The sequence below is a fragment of the Fusarium vanettenii genome, assembly GCF_000151355.1.
Source record: "Fusarium vanettenii 77-13-4 chromosome 4 genomic scaffold NECHAsca_3_chr4_2_0, whole genome shotgun sequence".
Classification (NCBI taxonomy): Eukaryota; Fungi; Ascomycota; class Sordariomycetes; order Hypocreales; family Nectriaceae; genus Fusarium; species Fusarium vanettenii.
Window position 1 is genome coordinate 2,667,709 of NW_003315879.1, and position 22,494 is coordinate 2,690,202.

The following is a 22,494-nucleotide window of genomic DNA, read 5'->3' on the forward strand; positions in this document are numbered from 1 at the left end:
ATCGACAGGGCTTTTTTCTTTTCTTTAGAGTTCCCAAGGTCTCAGGTGAGCTACGGTTGATGAGACATTGGAAAAGTCGAGGCCCAAAGGATGGAGATTGGAGCTTTGGCTCTTTCCCAAGTGGTGTTTCTGAGCGCGGGGCAGCGGATGAGAGCGGGGTGCTCTGCATTAGCGGGGTCTGACGGCATGAGCAGGTGTCAGTTTGCAGTGGAAGGAGGCCCTGAATGGTCAAGAGCTCATCCCCTGGAATGGAATCATGGCGGGAGCGTTCCGAGTTCATGGCTTCGGAACATTTACATCACAGTTATTAACATGTGTAATTACCCCTTAAAACATCAATTACTTTTATCAAGTTGGAATATTACCTGTCTAACATCCATTCTATGCCCAGCCAATCCAATGCTTTCTTTCTTTCTTTTTGAAATAATCAACAGGTAAACCAAACGCCTTCAACTCCATAATATGCTTCCGACGCCCCAGTCTAAGCGTTAACCTCGGCGAACCACGTCCGAAGCAGCCCAGCCAAAGCGCTTGGCAGTTCCTCAAGATGATGAACAATGAGATAATACTGAAAGGGGAACGTGTCCAGGTACCGCTCAATCACCACCCTGCTCTCGCCGCCGTCGCGCACAAACTTGGCCTCCTTGAGCTCGAGCACGCTGTCACCCTTCTTCTTGCCTGTGTCGTCCATGATGATGAAGACGATCATGATGCGCTCCTCCATCGCCTCGCGCAGTAGCCTCCGGATGCCCTCGTGAGCTGAAGACGGCGTCAGACCGTCAGACAGGATCAGAGCTAGTTGCCACAGGTCCGAGCCGCCGCCTCCCTGCTGTCGCGCCAGCCTGAACGTCTCGATGGTACGCTGGATCAGGAGCGCAATGTCGGTGCGGTCCTGAGAAAAGTTGAACTTTTGCAGAACCTTGGCTCCCGCGTCCGAGGCGAACGGCTCCGTCAGACCGTGCGCCGTAAAGACGTCGCTGCCGAAGCCCATGACACCCACCTGGCCGGCCTCGAGCATTGTAAGCGATCGCGACACCATCACCAGAGACTCCATTGCCAGGGTGCCCGAGGACGATTCACCCATACTCTTACTGTCGTCGACACAGAGCAGAATCTGGTAAGTGCGCTTTGTGGGGATGCTTCGTCGCATCCAAATCTTGTCTCGCTTGTAGCTTGATGCAATGTATGGGATGATGCGCTTGATGTTGAGTCGCTTGCCAGTGCGGAACGCCCCATTGAGCTTGGTTGACTGCGATGGTGTGAGGATGAGTCGCAGCTGAGATGTCAAGGCCAGAGAAAGAGAGTGAGTCTTGGTCTGGAACTCGGCCCACTGGTGCATAGATTCACCAAAGTCTCGGAGTGGTCGCTCCTCGTCCGAGATATGCGTTGTGGAGAGCTGTGTAGATGTCTCCTGGATCTCGACTTCTTCTTCATCCTCTTCTTCTGCCAGCTGTGCTTCTTGCTCTTCCGGTTCGAGCTCACGATTATAATTGCCTTGTCGTGTCTTGACTCCGGAACGTGTGTCATCCTGGTCCTTGTCTTGGTCTTGCTTGTTCGCATCTGGCGCTTCAGCTGAATCAGTCGTGTCCATCTTATCGGGGTCCTGCTCGGGTTCTTCCTCCTTGTCCTCGTCCATCAAACGGCTTGTAGGATCCTGCTTTTCCTCATCGATGGCCATGGACTCATCGATAGGTTGGACCTGGTCATCATCTGCCGTTCCCATAGCTTGAGTGTCCGCAGCAGTGTTGTCGTCCTGGAGGTGCTGGAACTCCCGTCGACTCTGATCGGCATTGGGGTCTTGAGGAGCGTTCTGCTCGTCCTTTTCTGTAGGCTCAGCATCCTTGATGTCCTCTTGCTGTCGATGCCATCGCTCAAGAGCATCGCCGAGCTTCTTGAACGGATCACTGCGTGCTGACTCGTCCTTGTCTTGTTGCTCCTGCTCAGCCCTGTCCAGGACTTCCTTTGATCGTGACATCGAACCCTTGTTTCCTGCGCTGGTGTCTTGATCCGCGGCAGCCTCTCCCATCTCGCCGTCTTCCTGCTGGGCCGCGTTGTTCTGGAAGTTGTCGTCAACGTCCATCGACTCGGCATTCTGATCTTGGCCAGAGCTCTTGACGTCGCTAGGCGCCGCGTTGTCAGCGTCAGCCGTAGAGTTGTCCTTGGGCGGCTGAGTCTGGTCCGTGGCCTCTTCCTGCTCTTCAGCCTTCTCTTCTTCCTCTGGCTGAACATCTTCTTGCACTTCATCATTACCGCCAACCTTCTCCTCGGGTGTCTCTTCTTCCTCTTCCTTAACCTCAGCCTCGTCTCCAGCTTCCTCTTGGAGCTGAGCTTGGGCGGCAGCGTCATCTGCCTCATCCTCCTGATTTTCACCCATCTCTTGGTCCTCAGGCTCTTGCTTCTCCTCTTCAATATCAGACAGCGCATCAAGGTCGTCGCTGTCTGAGGCTGACTCGTGCTCATCGTTGAGGTCCAGCTCCATGTCCTCAGGAAGAGCCAGGGTATCGTTCTCCTGGGCAGTCTGGTCCTGCTTGTTCATCTCTTCCTGAGCCTTAACGTCCTCTTCTTCGGCGCCAGCCTCTTCGGCATCTTGCTCGCCAGAATCGTCCACCTCAGGCTCTTCTTCGCCTTCTTGCTTCTTGGCGTCTTCGTCAGCAGCCATCTGCTCATCGTCCTTCTTCTGGCCCTTGGCCTTCTCTCCTTGCTGATCCTTCTCAGCCTTTTCTTCATCATCTCCGTCCCACATCTTCTCATCGACAGCTGTGGGATCGAGATCATCAACGTCGCCGGCCTCTTCATCCATTTCATTCTCCTCCTCTTCCTCGTCTCCGTTCTTGGAACCTTCCTCATCATCTTCAGCTCCATCAACACTGCCCATTTCTCCCTCCAGTTCTTCGTCTGCCATGTCCACAGCATCCTTCTCGTCTTCCATTTCGCCATTCTCCTCCTTGTTGGCCTCTTGAGCAAGTTCAGACAGATCCTCGTCAGGTTGGATATCCTTGCTGATGTCTTCAGCACCTTCTCCGTCACCAAGACCAGTTCCAGACTCCACTTTGCCAGATTCGCCTGAAGTCTCGTTTGACTTCTCATGAGGTGTACAGAATCCTTGAGACGCAATCTGAGTGAAGGCCTTTGTCATGTTGTACGCCATGTGTGCCAGCGCGCCGTGAAGGTCGACAACCTGCACCAGAGACTGCTGGCAAAATTCAACATACTCGACCAAGATTGGGCTTGCGATAGCCATGAGACTCATTGCGGCTTGGCTCAAGTGCTTCTGGTTCAGGTCGATGTGCTGCATCATCTCGATACAACTAGAAACACTTCTCTCGACTTCTCCAATGCGCAGCTTCTTGAAGAGATCCGCAAACCCATCGCAGTGGGCGGTGAGCCAGGCTGGTTCATCCTCCTTTCTCGGGATTGATCGGGCAGCCTTCTGCGCAGTCTCGATAGCGACTAGTATCTTGTCGCAAAGTGTCGAAATAGCATTGGCGAAGGTGGTAACTTCCACATCGTTGGCTGCGAGGCTGACGTTCTCCTCGGTGGCCTTGGTCCAACCATCGAGTTGATTGAACACAAACGAGAGCCTAGGCTCCTCCAAGACTAACTCCTCAATGACGCCCCGGAAACTGGCGAGTTCACTAGAGAAGCTTGTCTCAGCCTGTACGACTACCTCGGAGGAAAGACGGTCTGGAAGTTGTCTGAAGCTTAAGGTGGAGGTTTGGAGCGACTCGAATCGTCCATACCACGACTTCAACTGCTCAAGAACTCGAACATGCTTCGATTGTCCCAGCTTCTCATGGATTTCGATCAAGCGAATAGAGAACTGGAGGATGTGAACCAGCCAAGGGAGGAGCTGAGTCCAGTTGGATTTCGTGGTTTTCTTGGTCAGAGTGTTGTTGTCTTGGACACGACCCAGGTTATTGAACTGATCCGTTGATTTCTTGAGCGACAACAAAGAAGATGCCCCGGCGGAGATAAAGTTTCTCTGGCTTAGAAGGAAGTCAAGCATGCCTTCGACAAACCCGATACTTCGTCCAACCTCGGCACCTGTAAGGTCCTCCGAGTGGTCTCTGGCGGCAGCCCTGGCTTTGGGGGTAAGATCCAGAATCTTGTGTAGGTGGTAATCGATTGCCTCCCCGGTCTTGTTGTCCCAAAGCTGCACGGGCTGGATTTTCGAGAGGACAAGAGATAGCGAATCCTGCTGGGCCAGCTTGTCCTGTCCCAGATTGTACTTCAAGCCCATCTGGCGGAGGTCTCGCAACGTGTCTGCGAACAGCTTTCGCTTTCTTGTCTTGAGATGCTTGACTTGATCCTTGTTCTCGTCAGTCAAGAACGGCGGTGTTTCCTTGCGAAGCTCAGCCATGGACTCGTTGAGGCTGGAGATGAACTCGTCCACAATATGGGGAACTCCACTGATCATCTCTGGGGTACGAGAGATCTTCCGCATCACGGAGACCGTCTTGGAAACATTGGCAAGCCGCTTGTGACCAGTGATCCACCCAGGCATCGTGTTGCTGAGATGGGAGAATGCTTGCGGGGGTACAGCTGCAGGCTCAGCACTTCCTTCAGGTCGCTCTGTGCGAAGCACATCTTGGTCAGGAAGACCTTGTTCAATGATGTGCTTTGCTTCCTGGCCCAAGACACCACGGAACTTCCTCACAAGTCTAAAGAGTTTCTGGTGAGACTTGCGAGCGCTTTCTCGGAGAGCGTTGATGTTTGTATCCTTCCAGCTCGCCATGAGCAGAACATCCTTCATCTTCTTCTCAATGGGAAGGCGTCCCCTTTGGATTGTTTCGCCCATTACCTTCTCGTATCTTGAATAGTACTGGATAAAGTTGGATAGCGAGTGGAGGATGATCTCGAGCATCGGGTAATCCTTGATGAGTAGCTTCAGGTGGCTCTGGAGCTGTCTAAGAAGGGCTAGACGAGCTCCGTATTGACCAACGATTGCCGTCGAAAAGTACATCTCCAAGCTCTGAATGAGAGAACCGGCGTATTCACGCATCTCATCCGGCACGTCGACCAGGGAGAGAGGAACAGCAATGACAACCTGGTAAGCCACAAACCACCATGAAAAGGCGTCATCCTGGCATTTCTTCTCCTCCATATCAAAGAGGTTGGCCCAGGTGGAAAGCTCAAGCCTTCGCCAGCGGATAACCGTCTCAGTCAGGAGGTTGTGCAGAGTAAGAACACCATGCACCTTGCTCGCCCAGCCTCCAAACTGCCACTCGTAGACATGACCATGGAGGTATTCCACCTTGGGCAGGATCTTGGCGAGGGGCTCGGTGTGAACAAGTTCGAGGACCTTGTCGCAGGCCTGAATAACATCGGCCAATGGTTGCATGTGTCCAATCTCATCCACCAGCTGGAGCTCGCGGAACCTGCCCTTGATCTTGTGGATGAGACTGACGAGCTGGCGGGCCTCAGGAACGTTTGCATCCGTGTAGAAGTTGTAAGACTTGTCCACCGTGGATGAAGCCAGAGCATCAAGTTTATCATTCAAGATGAGCATAGTGCCAGCCAGCATCTTGCTTGTCAGGTTGCGGTCGATATTCTTGTGGTCAATGGTTTCAGACGTGATCCTGTCGCCCACAGTTTGACAAACCTCCTTGAGAGCTGCCGGGAACTGCTGTCGATCAAGGAAAATGTTTCTGTGGAGTTGTGCAACCCGCAACGACTGATCGCGAACCTCATCTCGCTTCTTGGCGGCAGGACCATTGGGAGCATCCTCGTTATCGAAGCTGGGGAACAGGTCATTAAACTCCTCGGCGTCGACCTCTTCCTCATCTTCCAGAGAACCTCGGAAGCGGTAGAGACTACCCTTGGCTGCCTCTTCTTTGCGATCCGCTTCGAGTCGCTTGTTCCACTCGTCATAAAAGTTGTGGAAGCTTTGGAAGACCAGCTCGCGAGCATGAGACTGGACGTTTTCGATGCCCTCGACACTGACGACCGTGCCCATGTAGGTGAGAAACTCAAAACTCCTTGATGAGAAGTCGCCGCTGGTTTGGTTCCACATACTTCCGCCGAAGAATGGCGCGAGCTCCAAAAGTTGTTGGGAAGCTGGTGCCAGTTGACGAGCCGAAGCAGCCGCACAGAGTGAAAGGCCAACCATGAGACATCGCAGCAGGTTCGACGTAGGTCGAGTCATATCCTGATACGCTTCGAAGCGGGCTGAGAGTCGGTCCAGAAGTCTGAGGGCGTTTTCTCTAACCAGGTGCAACTCCTCAGCTGCTTGAAGGGGATTTGTCTCCAGAACCTGCAGGGCAGAAGACAACGCAGGGCCAGTGATGGCTTTCAAAACATTAGAGAACTCAGCATGGAGGCCGCTGAGCTCGGATTTCTCAGGTCTGTAAATAGGCCGAACCTCCTCGGGCAGCGGACCCAAGGCAGCTGCTTCTTGCTCCAGCAAGCGAATGCGCTCATTTGTGTCTTGCCCAGTAAACAGCTTCTCAAACGACCGCTGTGTGTCCGTACGGTTTTGGAGAAGGGCATGTAGTTCCTGGAGGAACTCGCGCTCCATCTTTGGGCGGCTTTGGGGGTCAAAGACACGGTCTGGGACATACAACTTGACTGTTCCAATGCTGAAGTGGATCCATGCAAATGCCGAGAGGTAGGCTTCTCGTTGAGCATCTTGCTGTGAGGCAGCCAGAGCCTTCAGAACAGGCACAAAGTGCTCAGTGACAATCTGCTTGAAATGCTCCGGCTCAATGTTCGAGACAAGGCCATTGAAATAGTCGGTGTTGGTTGATGAATTGCTTGAGCCTTGAGAAGCCAATTCAACTGCTTGGATGACAGCGTCTTTGAGGTGCTGGCCATGGGCGCCAAAGACTTCAAGAACAAGCTTGAGGAGAACGCCATTCAGTCTTGACAAGGGGTTAACCATCAGATCAGCACTCAGGCTTGCAAGTTGTCGTCCAGCAATTGGAAGTTCAGCCTCGAGCAACGCCAGGGAGCCAAGGTTGACGGATCCTAGGCTCTGCATCTTGAACCAGAATGAAGTTGCAAACTTGCCGTCCCAAGAGAATTGGTTCTGGTACACCAAGTTCTCCACGGATTGCAGGAGTGCTGCTTGAAGATCAGAGGTAGCAAACAGCATGCCAGATCTTGTCGACACATCAGACAACACTTGGAGTTCCTGGGTGGAAGGCATAGGCTGAGTACCTGAGGTCAGAGATTGAAGCATCGACACCTGTCGGAGTGTTTCAAACTCCTCGGCTAGGAAGGGCTTCAACTCGGCCTCGTCGGATCCAATTCGAGCTTCAAGAGACTCAATTTCGGCAGTGAGGTCTTGGAGAAGCCCATCGGCGTTGGGAACTTCACCCCTGAGAATTCCAGAAGCCTTCTCGAGAGTGACCATTGCCTTGGACAGATCAGGAATGGATGCGCCAGCCTTCCATCGCAAAGCGTCGAACCTAATACCGAGCTTCTCCAGCTCCAGTGTTCGGTCCAGAATTTCCTTTGTGGGCAGAGGAGTTGGTCGGAAAACATGCCAGAGCAGCTCCATGCTCAGACCAGTGGACAGCTTGAAGCCGGCGGTAAAGTCCTTGCCCAGGCGGTCGAGAAGGTGAACAACAAAGTCTCGCTCTTGGGTACCATCCAAGGCGTCAAGGTGCTTCTGCAGAAAGTTCGCGCCCTGAGCAAGATGTGCCTGGAACTTGGCCTCATCAAAGTCAATCTCTGTAGCAAGCTTGACGGTTCGCTCAAGGTAGCGCAAGACACCTCTGAGGATCTGCACTCGTTCTGCCCACAAGTCGGCCGATTCAAATCCAAAGCCAAGCCATGTCTTTGCCGCGTTGATCGTGGATGTCAAGAATGAAGCAAGCTTGACAGTAGAATCCTTGGACACAGCCGCCACACGGTCACTTACAAGAGATCGCTGCAGTCGGTTGAGAGAGGTCAATTTGTTCACTTGAGCCTGGCGACGCTGGTCCTCAATGGAGTTTTGCAGGTTGTATAGATCTTGATAAAACTCGAGGCCTGCACCAAGCCATCTTGCTTGGTTCTGGACAGGGAGAAGCTGGGTGACCGGAAAGTTGTTGAGAGGGTGCAGTGGCTGGGCGGAAGTGAGTCCGGCAGGGACAGGGAGGGAATTGTACAGTTGGGAGATTGCATTAACGCCATCAGCCCCGTTCGTTGAGTGGAGGAAGTCAAGCAACTCTCCCACGCTCTTGGTCATTGTAGTCTTGTCGGAATCGCTGCTTGGTAGAGTGTTGGCGAAGCGGGGAAGCAGAGACACATCGTTGATCGAAAGGGCCTCCAGAGCAGAGTTGACGGCCTTAGTATCTTCAGACACTGAGTCGGCAATCTGTTGAGACATGCCATAGCGTTGGAGGTTACTCTCAACTCCTACAACCCTGCTGTAACAGGGAGCACGCTCAGGGGGCGGAGTATGAATGTGAATCTCCACAGCACGGTTCCTCATCGCACGCGACAGCTCGCCGTATCTAGGGTCCATTGTCAAGAAGATACGGAAGTCAGGGTGAGGCTTGACAACTCTGGGCTCTCCACCAGGACCGCAGTGCTCGTTGATGCTCAAGAAACCATTAGGCTCAAGTAGAGAGTTCAGTCGGTCCAGAACAGAGGCGTTGCACATGTTCGCGTTGTCGAGAACAAGCCACTGGCCCATCTGCAGAGCCTTGACGATGACCCCGTCCAGCCATTCAAAGCGGGGGTTCTCCAGTACCAGGGGGCCCTGAAGGAGAAGAAGTGTCTTGGAGAGTGCTGTTGCTACTTCAGAGTCCGAGGGGATACTTGCGAGAAGAGATTCGATGCAGCGTTGGATGGTGGGGAGAGATTCCACTTCGCCGGCGAACCCTTCAAGCAGGTGAAGAAGATGGAGAGCGTCTTCAGGGACTTGTCCAGGCACAGCCGACATAATCGAGTTTTGCAGATCCTGCTGGACGACTCGAAGAGCAGCGTTGACCTCTCGGAGAGGATCAGCCTGCTCGAAGCCACCAACAAGATCCATGGTGTCAATATCGGCGTTCATGGGGAACACAACAAGAGACTTGCCAGCCAAAGCAGCAACATGTTCCAGGAGTACAGACTTTCCATAACCAGAGGGACTGCTCAGGATGCAGGGGATGTTCTGCTTCACGCAAATCATGAGAGACTCTAGCTCTGAGAGACGAGGAACGATGTTGATGTTGGGAAGTCGCTCGGGCTGCGAATTAGGATGCCTGTCGAGAAGAGCAAGGCCCACCTGGCCAAACATCGGGTTGATATCGTGGTATAGGCTGTGTTGTCGCGGCGAGGCACCAGAGATGAGTGTGAAGAGCTTGTTTACTTCTTCACGATCCCGCTCAGATCGGAAGCGCTGCCTGACAATGATGTCAAGGAAGTCTTCAGTCTGAGCATTGTGAAGGAGAGGGTCGGATGAATTGAGGAGCTTCAGCCAGCGGAGAACGTCACGCAAGTTGAACTCCCATGGGCTTCCCTGTGAACCAAAAGCCTTCTCGACGGCAAGCTTATGCTCAAGCTGAGACACAAACTGGATCAGCTGGCTGATCACCGGGGCCGAGATATCGGGGTAGTTGTGCGCGGCAATGAGGTTCAGATCATCGTCCGAGAAGACATCGGCGTATACGACGATGAAACGGTTCACAAAAGAGCTGGGTAGACCCTTTCGGCCACCACCTTGGTGGTGAGGGTTCTGGGCTGCGAACAGACGGAAGTCTGGGTGACGCTTGAAAACCTGGTCCAGTTCCGAGATGTAGACCTCGCCTCGATGATCAAGACAGGCGTTCAAACCCTCCAAAACTGACTGAGAGGCAAGGTTCATTTCATCCAGAAGTACCCACTCGCCCTTTTGCATAGCTTGGAGGAATGGCGCGTCTCTCCAGGCAAAGTTACCAGCCTCAGCACCTTCGACAGGCACATCAGTACCAAACAGGTCCATCAGATCAGTTTGGTCAGAAAGATTGATTCTGGTCAGGGGCTGGCCACATGCCTGAGACAGGGCAGCAACAAGGGTTGTCTTTCCGACACCAGGACTTCCTTCGAGAAGAATTGGCTTTTGCATCTGAAGTGCTCGAAGAACTCGCATCGCGTTCAGACGAGTAGTAGGTGCATGGAAAGCGAAACCAGGGTCAGCAACGCCCACAGAGGAACGGGGGATGCTGAAATGTCCAATTGTCAAAGACTGCTCGTTCATTGACAGCTCTGGATGTGTCTCATAGACGAATGACACATCCTTTCCAACAAGTTCACTCAGCTTGTCGAGACAGCTTTGCCGCTGCTGGTTGATCGACTTGGGGTCGGTGGCCAACAGAGCAGAAGGGTTGGCGCCAATGCTGTCGATGAAGATGGTTGAGGCACCATGTACCAGAGAGACAATAGGTTCATCAGACTGGAAGTTGTTGATGAATTGAACCCAAACGAGGATCTCTCTGACTGAGAATGGGGCGGTAGCCATTGATCTGAAGGTGTCTCCGAACCAAGCAGCAAACTTAACGATAACCTCGACCAGTTGCTTAGAGTCACCCACGAGCTTCGTCTTGACAATCTCGTAGATATCTTCACTCTGCGACAAAGCAGGAACCCAAATCTCGGTAAATCGGTTTCGCAGCGCAGGTGACAGTTCCTTCTTTCCGAAGTCACCACCAGGGTTCATCGTGGCGAAAAACTGGAAGCCATCAGCTCCAACAACGAAGGAGTTGTCGATACCCTTCTCCGCGAGCAGAAGAGTTCTTGACGGTTCGAGCACAGAGTTGAGACGCTCCAGGACTGAGTCATCGGCAAGGGAGATTTCATCGAGGAGGAAGAAGTGGCCTTCTCTCATGGATTCCACAAGACTACCATCTGCCCACTCGAACAAGGCCTTGCTTCGTGTCTCGTTGCTGCTTATCCGTTCTCGGATCTCGGATGGAACCTTTTCGCTGGCCGATGAATCGAGTGTGTTGTATCGTTCGAGACGTTCCTCGAACGAGCCAGGCACATCCAGGCCAAGGGTCTGCAGGACCATCTTCAAGTCAACGTCCAGAGCGTCAACAATGGCACCTCGGTTGCGAACTGGTCTTTGGGAACCGATCAAATCACCCGTCTCAGTATTTTGGTGAGCGTTGACGATGTGAAGTTCCTTCTTCAATGCCTCAGCCAGCAGTTGGACAACTGTTGTCTTTCCGCAACCAGTTTCACCAACCAACAGAACCGGTTCATTGTTGCGCAATGCTCGGGCAACAAGAACATAGAGTCGTCGCATTGCATGAGTCCACACCACGCCCTGACTGTTATCCTTTCGGCTAATCCCCTTGAGTTCTGGGGCGGTGGTAACAGAGTACAGGTCCTGAGGATCAATCTTGACTTTGAAGACCTTCTCGATGACTTCCTTGACTGCGATGCGCTCCTCCTGGTCGCGGACTCTTTCCGCCAACAGCATGAATCCATGAGCAGCGATTTCTTCACGCGTCTCGGCATCTCGCAATGCCCAGCGGAACAAGTCTCGGAGAGTGGCAAAACTGTCCTTCTGCTCAAATAGTCGGCTCGTTTGTCGAAGCCGGGACAGCTCCTTGTAAACAGTCACGATTCTTCGACAATCCGGAGGCGAAGTGTTGCGGCTTCGCTGCTGGAGAATAAACTCCAGCTCGTCTTCGGGAATGTCGTCGAAGTGAAGCTCCAAGAATCGGTTTCGGAATGCTCTTGACAGAACCTTTCGACCGCCATAGAGACCAGGGGGGTTCTGAGTTGCAAAAAGGATAAAGTTTTCGTGGGGTCTGACGACTTCCTGGGTCTCGGGGATCAGGAGTTCTCGGTTGTCGTCAAGTAGGCGGTTCAGGGCCTCCAGAACATCAGTCGGTGCCAGGTTCAGTTCGTCGAGCACGATCCAGTGGCCTTGACGCATGGCTTGCACCAAGATACCTTCCTGGAATCGCAGCTTTCCGTCGGCTCCTGAGATGTAGGTACCCAGATACTCCTGAAGATCGGTGTGCTCGTGGTTGTTGATACGCACGAACTTGTTGCCAGTGAAATTTGCGAGATACTCAATCATACTTGTCTTTCCGGCTGACGTAGGACCTTGAATGAGGATGGGGAAGCGCCTTGTGGATGTAGCTCGGACAAGGTTAAGAAGGTTGCGTTCCACGTAGGGGGTGATAATGTAGTCATCCCGCTCAATGGGGGTCTCGTTGCCCTGGAATAGCCAGTACTGTCGATCTCGGCTCTTGTTCTTGAACCGGACATATGACTTGCCATCGTTAGGGTGCTTCGGCGCTTGAGAGAGGAGTGACTGCGAATTTCCGTGGCGTTCAAAGAGATGATGGGATATGAGGGGCACGAGCATCTTCTCGGAATCTCGATCCAGGAGAGTCAGAAATCCCATAGAGAAGCCTTCGTAAAGGGCTCTGCGCACACCGTAATAGGGTGCGATGGTGTTCACGTAACTCAAGACCCGAGTGAGAGTTCGAAGACTGAAATGGGGCACTTCATTCGCTCCATCAACGAGTCTCTTCTCCTCAGCCAAGCGCTTCGTGTTGAGATAGAGTCGCGCAATATCATCGGCTGCCTGATCGTTTTTACTGCTGCTGCTGCCGAGATAGGTCTTGATAATTGTAAGGAGGTCTTTCAAGTCCTTGTCCGGACTCGAGACGTAGACTTCAGTAAATCTTGATCGGATGCCAACGGGAAGATCGCGTTTTCCAATATCGGTTGCTGGGTTCATCGCGCCAAAGATTCGGAAGTTGGGGTGTGCTTCAATCTTCTCGATCTCGCCAGTCTCTGAGAGCAGGATGGAAGGTCTCTCGTCAGGTCCAGTTAACAGGTCTGCAATGCTCTCGAGAGTATCCGGTGATGCCAGGTTAATCTCATCAAGAAGAACCCAGTCACCATTGCGAACAGCCTTGACCAGGTTGCCCTCCATGAATGAGAAGGCGAAACTGCCAGAGCCCCCTGAGATTTGGACGTCAAACTGCTCGAGGTTGCGAGCAAAGGTGTCCCATCGCGGCTGGAGATCACGAAGTGTTTGCAGCTTCGACTGCGTCTTGCGACGTTTTGTAGGTTGCTCGTCACCATTTCGTGTCTCTGCTTGCTGAGCTTGCACCCGCTCGAGTTCGCTGACGATCTTGTTGAACATCTTTGGAGCTTCCTTCCACAGTTTTGACACCCTTGACCATTGTCCCTTGGCAAAGCACTTGCCGACCTGCTCGAGATACTTTTGGTTCTTGGATGCAGATATGCCAGTTGCAGAGAAGAGGTCCTCGAACTCCTCCTTCAACGGCATAGCCAATGTCCGTGTGTTGACGGGCTTGAAACCACCCAGGAGATCGCCGACCTCACTCTGCTGGGAAAGGTTGACAGCAATCAACTTGTGCCCAAGAGATTCGGCCAACTGCTGTACAACTGTGGTCTTTCCGATACCAGTTTCTCCCACGAGAAGGACTGGCTCGTTCAATTTGACAGCCACAGCAATTTGCTCCAGGAGCTTCTTGGCGTGTGCCGTGCTAGCAAAGGGTCGTTTTGACTTTTGGACGCGGCTAGAATGCTTCTTCTTCCGCAGCACAGCCCGGCCGATGCTGAACTGGTTGTCGCTCTCTTCCAAAGGGGGTATATTGGCAGTGATGTAGTGTTCTGCCCGTTCTTTGGAGAGGTGCATCTCCTCAGCAATCGCAAAGATGAGCTGCTTGCCAATCTCTTGGTCTGGGCAACTTCCGACAAAGCAGTCAACAGCCTCCATGAACATCCAGTCTCGGGTCGTCTCGCTGATGGGTTCGTCTCCGGTTTTTGAACCGGCGGCAACCAGACATTCCCGAAGTCTGCGGCACCATTTGAGCAGATCTCGTAGTGTCATCTGGCGATCCATAACGTTACGGCCTCGGGCTAGTGCTCCAGGGGTGCTGCTGAGTCGAGAGAGCCGGCCGTAGACTGCGAGGATTCCGGGCATAAACTTTCGGAGAATAGGATGTGTTTGAACAACCACGTCTTCGAGCTCAGACGCCGCAAGAGGTTGAGTCCCCAGTGTCTGCCAGAAGCGGATTCCAACGAGGCTGGGCAGGTTTTCCCGTCCATTCATGCCTCGTGATGTTCGTACGGTTGCAAAAAGTCGGAAACTGCTGGCTGCCTGTATCCTCTCTCCTCGACTGGGGATAAGTAGTTCTTTTCGCTCGATCAGGGGAAGCAGTGTGCTCAGAACTTCGGTAGGGGCTCGGTCGAGATCTTCCACCAGCACCCATCGTCCTTCCCGGACGGCTGTCGTAAGTACACCAGGGCGCCATTGAAAGCTTCCAGGTTTTGAGTCTGTCGAGTATAGGCCGATGAGCATTTTCGCATCCGTCTGTTCGTTGAGATGCAGCGTCACCATATTGGAGTACATGCCAAGCTGCTTGGCCAGTTCGTGAACCAGGGCAGTCTTTCCGACACCAGGAAGACCATATAGAAGCACCGGGTCAGACTCGCGAAGCATGCTGGCTAATCGCTCCAAATTAGAGACAGTTGTAGGGGTAAGGACGAGATTCGATGACTCTCCAGCCGGGCCTAGGGGTCGAGGCAAGATGACATTGCCGTAGGAGACAACGTAAGGGGTGAGAGCTTGCAAGCACGGGGAGTCATTGCCGTCGGCCTCGTGCGCTGCTTGTATTTCTTGGCGCAGAGTAATGACGGACTTTACTCGAGACTGTTCGTACAAGGATAGGAACCCATAGTCAATCGATCTACCATCAAAGTCTGCGAGAATAGCCTCGTTCTTGCCAATGTGCTCCTGGATGAGAGATTCCAGCTTCCAGTCGGATCCATGGAGGAGCTGGATGAAAATCCTTGTAGCAAGGTACCGAACGGCTATGCTATCATGCTTGAACAGGGTCTGCATGAGAGCGGGAGAGGTCAGGGGCCCAAAGTTTCGAGGGTCGAAGCTGATGAGTCTCCATGCCACCAGGAGGCTCTGTAGTAAAGATTCTTCATCCTGGGGCATGGCATCTTGGTTGAGCCTCAGGGGAGGGAGGCGAAGCGAAGGTGAATTAGTCGGCTTTTCAGACGACGAGTGTTCGAAAAAGGTTGAAAGATAAGGGGCAAAAGGTAAGATGCGTGCCAGAGCTGAATAGATTCGTATCCGCTGTCGCTCATTTCCGGGGTTGAGAATCCATCGTGAGCAAATGTCTGCAAAGACATGCTCAAAGTGCGCAAAGACGCGCTCTGTAAGTGGCGGGCAGAGAGCAGCCTCTGCCACGGCGTCGAGCAGCTTCGTCGAGGTCTGGTCCTGGATGAGGGCCAGTAATTCTGAGGGCAGATGTTCCAGTACAGCCGCGTCCGCAAGGAGCGACCTCCTCTGCCGCGAGACGTCAATCATTGCCATGATTGCGCTCGTGTTTGACGATTCTTGCACTCGATGCTGGTGCCTCTCTCAATTCACAGGCAAGGCAAGCTCTCCTAGACTTTTTTTTTCTGTTATCTTATCTCGGCAAAAAGGTGCCATGAAATTCCGGGCCAATCAAGGCGGCGCTATTCCGTTTTTGTCAGGACCCTGACTTGAGTTGACTTTAATGTTTCAACTCGACTTGTTGAACGTTTCAATGAGTCTTGAGTTGGTTAGAGATAATGAGTTAATGCTATATTAGCCTATATGCGGAGCCAATGTACAGTACTTGAGGTAAAATATACAATGGGGCTCATCTTTCTGTTGACTTTCAAGGTGTGTTATATATTATTGATCCCAGTGCCCTTGCCTTAATGACGTTAAAACAATATGGGATCGAGAAATACTTCACAGCTGAGCATAAAAGAGAAACTGAGAGACTCAATGATTTTGCATTCAATATACCTACCTATCTACACGAACAATATCTCAACTTTGACACAGCCGACGTTAAATTCATCCCGCTTCAAGAACAAATGCACGGACCATAAATACCACGTGACCCAACCGCTAGCCCGCCGGCCCATCGAGAGAGCTACGAAAAACTTCAAGACGCTCTCTCAGACGCCCGCACGCGACGACTCCCGACCCTCGAATTGAGCCAACCCCCAGCCCAATCCTCCAACACAATGGCCATGTCTTGCCGGTACGCCGCCCAGAGCTGTGCTCGCCAGCTCCGATCCGCCCGCGCCGCCCGGGCACCCGCACAGCTCCTCCGCGCCTCGGCGTCCTCGAGGAGGTGGAACTCGACCGAGGCGGCCCCCTCCAACCCCAAGATCGAAGCCATTGTCGACCAGATCAGCCAGCTTACCCTCCTGGAGACTGCCGACCTCGTTTCAAGCCTCAAGGTATGTCTCCTCGCTCAATTGGCCCTCTCCAATGGCACCCCTCCAGCATCACCCCGCTGACCTGGTATACCCTCATACAGACCAAGCTCAACATCCCCGATATGCCCATAGGCGGATTCGCCGCCGCCGCTCCCGCTGCTGCTGCCCCTGCTGCCGAGGAGGCCGAGGAGGCTGCCCCCGCCGCCGCCGAGAAGACGCTCTTCACGCTGAAGCTCCAAGGGTTCGAGACCGCCTCCAAGGCCAAGGTCATCAAGGAGGTCAAGAACATGCTCGGCCTGAGCTTGGTGGACAGCAAGAAGTTTGTCGAGAGCGCGCCCAAGATGATGAAGGAGAACGTGCCCAAGGAGGACGCCGAGAAGATCATCTCGGCCATGAAGGAGCTGGGCGCCACCGTGGTGATGGAGTAAAGGCGGCTTTCGCTCTGGGGCGACGAAACTAGCGACTTGGCACGATAGATGGCTGGATTGCATGTACAAAACATCTGTACTAGTATCTAACAACATTTACCCTCTTCAAAAAGACTCATGGGGGGGTGCTCTTCAAATCACAGGGTGTTCCAGGGTAGTCGAGTTGGGGTGATGTGTATATGATGTATGAAAGGCTCCATGATAAAGACTTCATGATGAAGACTATAGGGAAACTAGAGTAGCCTAGTTGAATAACACCAGTAATGGTACACTTTTTTAGAAACCAAGCTCTCTCAAATATTGGTTCAAATCACCATCCCACCAAACCATTGCCAAACCGATGGGTATCAATGATTTTTCTTTCAGTACCTCGATGCAAACCCAAATCCAAACGCCGTCCAAATGCCAATATGAGATGTATGATTAACGTTCCACTCAGTGACGGTTGCCATTCGCCGCTCGTTGGTGTTGACAACCCGCCTGCATTTCCATCTCTTTTCGAAAGTCAGCCAGCTCTTCGGTCAGTAACCGGTCGTCGTCCTCGCCAAAGTCGCTCGTATCCTCCCACAGCTTGCTCATCTCTGCATTCTCAACCTTGGGGATGGCCCATATACTCTCTCGCTCACGCTTGTGACGTTCACGGTCCTCCTCGATACGCTGCTCAATCTGTCGCTTGTCGAGTCGGTGAGGTGCGGTCCTCCGGCCTGGCTTGGGTATGGTCTGTGAGGGAGGCATATCTGTCATCTCGACGTCTCCGTTAGGAGAGGCCAAGCCAAGGTCGTCCGCGTTGGTCTCTCGCTCCTTGATGACATCCTCTATCTGGGTGACCGTCTGAGACTCCAAGTATCCCTTGCCTTGGAGGCCTTGTAGAACCTTCTATGGGTGTAAGTCAAGGTCTCTAGAGTAAAAAAACCTGGGGTATTGGGATTGGGATCATGCATGGGTCAGCTCACCTTTCGAACCACTTTGACATTAGCAGCGCCAGACCCATCATCCGGAGCAACGGCATCGACGACACGAATAATATCACGTTGCATCATCCGAATGTAGTCTGTGTGCCCGTCGCGCTGCGCCAGGTCTAGAAAGTGCTCGATGAAATACATGATATTGGCGCGAGTGTTCATGTTGTTCTAGCCAACCAGGTCAGCACTGACACCACATAGTGGCTGGATGGTGATACATACCCGTTCGAGCTGCTCAAGGACACAGGAGTGCAAGTCCTCGTCCATGTCCTTGTACTTGAGGGCATATTGGGCAGCTTTTTGGGCGGATGCTACCGAGGCGTTGAGATGCTGAAGCTGTGAGGTGAAGCGCATGCGCACCTCAAAGGGGTCGGCCATGGTGAAGGGTAAGTGAGAGGGTAGCCAGCGGAAGGAAACGGGATGGGGAGCAATCCAATCTCGACGGCAAATCTTAGCGACGACAGCGTGTGGAGTGTCTCGGAAGTTCGGAAGCTCGGTGACAGCAAACCAAAGGCATGAAGCTGTCACGACCAGGACCTAGCGAGACAAGCTCCAAGGTTCATGGATGGATAGACAGGGCTAGATTGTGACAGCTCTGAAGGGGATTTGTCGATGGAGGTTGGCGGTGGGGCGTTTCTCCTGTCTTGTCTTGTGCCACGCTGTGGCTGTGCTCAGGCTTTCTGAGGTGAGCCGTTAAGTTCACCTCACCTCAGCGAACAGCCAAGTACCTTACCAACGGGAATAACACGACACGTCCTTGTCTCACCGTCCCGCATTGTTGGGCGCCATTTTTCTCTTTCCTTTTTCCTCTCAGGCACCTTGACACGACTCGACAGACCCCAGCCCCGGGCCGGACTAGCCGAAGGTGTATCGCATGGGTCTAACCCGAACAGGCTGCCGGTGAAAGTGTTTTAAGTGTGTGCGTTCAGAGGGCATCGGCATCACCCTCAGGGGGGGAGAAGGACCCGCGGGGAGCGATGGTTACAGGGCCCGGACGAGGCTAGAAGCCCAGGTCTGGAAAGATTCGGAACGACGAACGAACCAAAAGGTGAGGAACAGCAGCGTTATGTCGCGCATTCTGGGGGGGCACGAGCAAGGGCCGTCATCATACAGTCCATCTCATCTCCTGACAGGTTGAGGCGGTGGTGAGACTCTGAGGCCAGCACGCCCGTTCTCATTCGGTGCGTAAGGTGTGTGTGTGTGTTTACAGTGGGTGAGGTCCGTGAATAGCACCCTCCGTGAATAGCACCCGTCTCTATCTGTCCCCCTCGCTCTCGCATTGCTACCCCTTAATCCATTTTGCGTTCTTTTTTCTTGTCTCCCAAGCCCCAAGAGCCCCAGGTATAGGTACCGTAGAGGTGATGGATACGGGTCGTGACGGGGCAGAACGCGCATTGGGCAGCAAAGGCACCTTTTCCGTTGCCTGGTAATTTTTCCATGCTACCAGCACAGTACATTTGAAGTGTAAACAAGAGCCCAGAAAATCGATACGTGCGTGCCCATCTTACACGGTCAAATCTTTTAAAATCTCTCCTCTCCTTCGATTTCCCCAGCTTTTTTCCTTCTCGAATCTCCCTCCATCTCCCATCTCCCTCTCCTCCTCCTCCATCTCGCACCTCTACACCCTCTCCTCTTCTATCCTTTTATACAAACTTTTTGCACTTTTCTCCACTACGCACCTTTTGTATATCCTCCTTTACCTCAGAAATCATGCCCAACACAATGGCTCTCACGCCTTACGGCTCAAATGGATCTACTGATCTCACCATGGCTGTTCTCGGTTGCGGTAAGTCATCTATCTCAAGATACGCGATATCGCAAGGCACACCACTGGACTGTACGACATGAGCCTCGTACAGATCCACCAAATACTGTGTCCTCTGCGCTGCACATGGAGAATTTCCCTTGCTGATCATGAACCAGGCACCATGGGCGTCGCTATTCTCAGTGGCATCTTGAACTCGCTCGCCGATATGCAAGGTCCTAAGCCCCTGCAGATTCCCAGGTCAGGAGCCTCAACTCCCATGGACGAGGTGCCTCAGCGTCTCCCCTCTCGCTTCATCGCCAGCGTGGCCACTGCTGCCGGTGCCAAGCGTGTCAAGGGCAGCCTCTGGGAGCACTCTTCTATTCTCAAGGTCGTCCACAATGACAACCTGTCCGCCGTCCAGCAGTCAGAGGTCGTTCTCCTGACCTGCAAGCCCTGGATGGTCAAGGAGATCCTTAGCGAATCCGGCATCGCCAAGGCCCTGCACGGCAAGCTGCTCATCAGCGTTTGCACTGGTATCACCGTTGAGGATATTGAGGTTGCCCTTCACGGTGCTGTGCCCTCCAAGGACCCCAACGAGGACGGCCGTTGCCGTATTGTCCGGGCCATGTGCAACGCTGCTGCTGTGATCCGCGAGTCCATGACCGTTATCGCTACCAGCAGCCCACCTCTGGACTGTGCCACCGAGGGCCTCGTCACCTGGATCTTCAAGCGCATTGGCGATGTTGTCTACCTCCCTGCCCAGCACATGGATGCCTCAACAGCCCTGTGCGCTTCCGGTCCGGCCTTTTTCGCGCTTGTGCTAGAAGCCGCCATCGACGGCGCCGTCGCCATGGGAATTCCCCGCCACGACGCCCAGCGCATGGCCGTGCAGTCCATGAGGGGCATGACCGGCCTGGTCCAGAACGGCGAGCACCCGGCCCTGCTCCGGGAAAAGGTCTGCACCTCGGGAGGCTGCACCATCGGTGGAGTTTTGGTCATGGAGGAGGGCAGAGTCCGCGGCACCGTCTCAAGAGCCGTGCGAGAATCCGCCGTTGTGGCGAGTCAGCTCGGAAAGGGAATTGAGGGTGTGAATGGAACAAGATTCCCCGGCCCTTCAACCCTGCAATGAAGAAACCACGACCGGGACGATGGGCCAGAGGTTGTAAAGGAGAAGTCTCAGCCCGATCCGGTCCCTGAGTCTCAGCCACAGCCAGCTCAAGAAGATCCCCATATCACTGAACCGGTCGAGGATCTCAAGCCAACACAAACACAAATCGAAGAATCAGAGCCAAAGCCGGCCGAAGGGTCGCGGTCAGAGCTTGGCGCTGTCTCTTCCGACACGTCTCTTTTCCTTATTTTGATCAGCACTTGGCAGGCCTTGCGACATGTTTTCCGGAGCAACACTCACTTTTGTTAACGCGGGTTGTTTGTTAGGTTAGGTTGCATTGGGTAGACGGGGATATAGGTGCAATGGCTATTACATACATATATAAAAGGATAATACAGTTTTCTGTCCAAACCGTTCCCCAACTCCGAACCAACCAGACCAGCCTTCCGTTCCTTTGTGAAGATCCATCTCAGTATCAGGCACATCACTGGTATCTAGGCATCCTCCACACGAGCCTTCTTACTGCTTGAACCCTCCCCGTTTTCTTCCTGCAGCTTTCGCTTGCCATTCTTTGGCTCGGCCTGGGCATTCTTGGCTGAACGTTCACAAGCAGCCAGGATTCGCGCATACTCCAGTCCAACACCGTCCAGGGTATCATCAAGTCTCTCGATCCGCTCATGAGGTTCAATTTGAGCAAGGAAGTCTTTGTTGTGACGGTAGAGGCGCTGCTTGGCAATCAACTTCCAAACCCTCAGCTGGTGCTTGTCTGCTTTTGTCGGAGCTGGGCGCTTCTCGTCGATCGCCATTGTGGGCTGCACCGATTCCGGTAGTTGGGACATGAGATACATCTCGAGAACACGTCCAAACTGGCGAGGAGCAATCTTGGCCTTGAGACGGATTGTTTCCAACTGGTCGCTGCCGACAATGAGTTTGGGCAGAGTTCCCTTCTTGGGAATCGTGACATCTGCATCCAGTTTCAAGTTGCAGAATTCGGGCATCTGTTTGAGGAACTGCAAGTCGCAAATATCTCGCAACAGATCAAACGCCTCATTCGGGTCTTCGACGGTAAACTCGTGTGTCTGCTCGTGCTTGTGATAGTATTCGAAAACGGTTTTGTAGAGGCGAGCGCCATTGCCCTTGCCCTGGAAAGGAGGCAAGATGATGAACTGAGATAGACGTGTTCTGCAGGGAAGCTCTGCGAGGTCCTGGTCGCCTGTTGGCAGCTCCCAGTCATCCTTTGGCGAGGCTGGAGGCGTTGGGGGCCTGAAGTAGTAGAATCGGAAGAGAGTTGCATAGCCGACAAAAACGTATGTGCTCGTCTCTGCCACTGTTTCCTTCTTGTATAGTGAGAAGAAGGTCCATCGGTCGGCGTCGGAGAGATCAATCTCCCCAGAGTCCAGGTCCTGACCAATATAGCTACCTCCGTCGATGAAGAATGGGACCAAGATTTGCAGGCGACTGTTGAGCTGCTGAACTGCTTGATCGGCTAGGTTTCCGCGCCAGATCTCGTACTGGCCGTCGGGCGCATCGATAGTCGTGTGCAGGGCGCCGGGAGGCGTCCAGTTTTCGCTCATCTGCTTGGAGCTGTCCTCGAAGTCGCTCGCCTTGGCAAAGGCAACTGTGTATTCTCAGTATTTTACCATTCAAAACAGACGAGGCATGACATACTCTTAGGCAGGTGGTGACCCTCTTCCAAGACCACCTTCACATCTACTGGCTCGGGTCCGCCAACAGCCTTGAACTTGCTGCTGTAGGTTGTTTTCAGGTGCGGTCGCATGTCATTAGCGCGGTACCGCAGGTTGACCTTTAGGTCTTTGTACCCAAAGATCTGCTCATCCTCTCCGAAGAAAGAGTGGGTGAAACTAGGGTTGAACGCCGCGATAGTGGTAAGGCCGGTCTTTGATGGCGCCATCAAGCTGATGCGAATCGCCTCGTTGGCGTTGCTGAGCCCTTGAATTGAAGTCAGCACCATTGATTGCGCAAACGAAGCTGCGCGGAAGCTAGAGAGATACTCACAATCCTCAGCATTAGGCAAGTTAGCCATCGTATCGTCTATCGTCCTCTATTATGATATTGATTCAACAAAAG

At 53.2% G+C, this 22,494-nt stretch overlaps 5 protein-coding genes across 5 annotated transcripts; 2 read left to right on the top strand and 3 right to left on the bottom strand.

Annotated features, from left to right (window-relative positions):
* Window positions 1–481: 481 nt before the first annotated feature.
* On the bottom strand, window positions 482–15,274 carry NECHADRAFT_92903 (uncharacterized protein; the record flags this gene model as incomplete). The annotated part of the gene is made up of 2 exons (XM_003052248.1): window positions 482–6,805; window positions 6,836–15,274. The coding sequence occupies 2 exons, from the start codon at window positions 15,272–15,274 to the stop codon at window positions 482–484; spliced, it is 14,763 nt and encodes a 4,920-aa protein (XP_003052294.1).
* Window positions 15,275–15,901: 627 nt separating this feature from the next.
* On the top strand, window positions 15,902–16,783 carry NECHADRAFT_73620 (putative mitochondrial 54S ribosomal protein MNP1). The gene is made up of 2 exons (XM_003051804.1): window positions 15,902–16,182; window positions 16,263–16,783. Exons 1-2 carry the CDS (start codon window positions 15,964–15,966, stop codon window positions 16,587–16,589), a joined length of 546 nt encoding a protein of 181 aa, XP_003051850.1. The 5' UTR covers window positions 15,902–15,963; the 3' UTR covers window positions 16,590–16,783.
* A 2-nt stretch (window positions 16,784–16,785) lies between these two features.
* NECHADRAFT_100194 (uncharacterized protein) lies at window positions 16,786–18,079 on the bottom strand. The gene is made up of 3 exons (XM_003052249.1): window positions 17,774–18,079; window positions 17,543–17,719; window positions 16,786–17,462 (listed from the first exon to the last, which is right to left on the bottom strand). The coding sequence occupies exons 1-3, from the start codon at window positions 17,927–17,929 to the stop codon at window positions 17,025–17,027; spliced, it is 771 nt and encodes a 256-aa protein (XP_003052295.1). The 5' UTR covers window positions 17,930–18,079; the 3' UTR covers window positions 16,786–17,024.
* Window positions 18,080–19,094: 1,015 nt separating this feature from the next.
* NECHADRAFT_60376 (uncharacterized protein) lies at window positions 19,095–20,820 on the top strand. Its single transcript, XM_003051805.1, has 2 exons — window positions 19,095–19,337; window positions 19,475–20,820. Exons 1-2 carry the CDS (start codon window positions 19,262–19,264, stop codon window positions 20,425–20,427), a joined length of 1,029 nt encoding a protein of 342 aa, XP_003051851.1. The 5' UTR covers window positions 19,095–19,261; the 3' UTR covers window positions 20,428–20,820.
* An 80-nt stretch (window positions 20,821–20,900) lies between these two features.
* On the bottom strand, window positions 20,901–22,378 carry HAG2104 (uncharacterized protein; the record flags this gene model as incomplete). The annotated part of the gene is made up of 2 exons (XM_003052250.1): window positions 20,901–22,024; window positions 22,075–22,378. 2 exons carry the CDS (start codon window positions 22,376–22,378, stop codon window positions 20,901–20,903), a joined length of 1,428 nt encoding a protein of 475 aa, XP_003052296.1.
* Window positions 22,379–22,494: the final 116 nt, after the last annotated feature.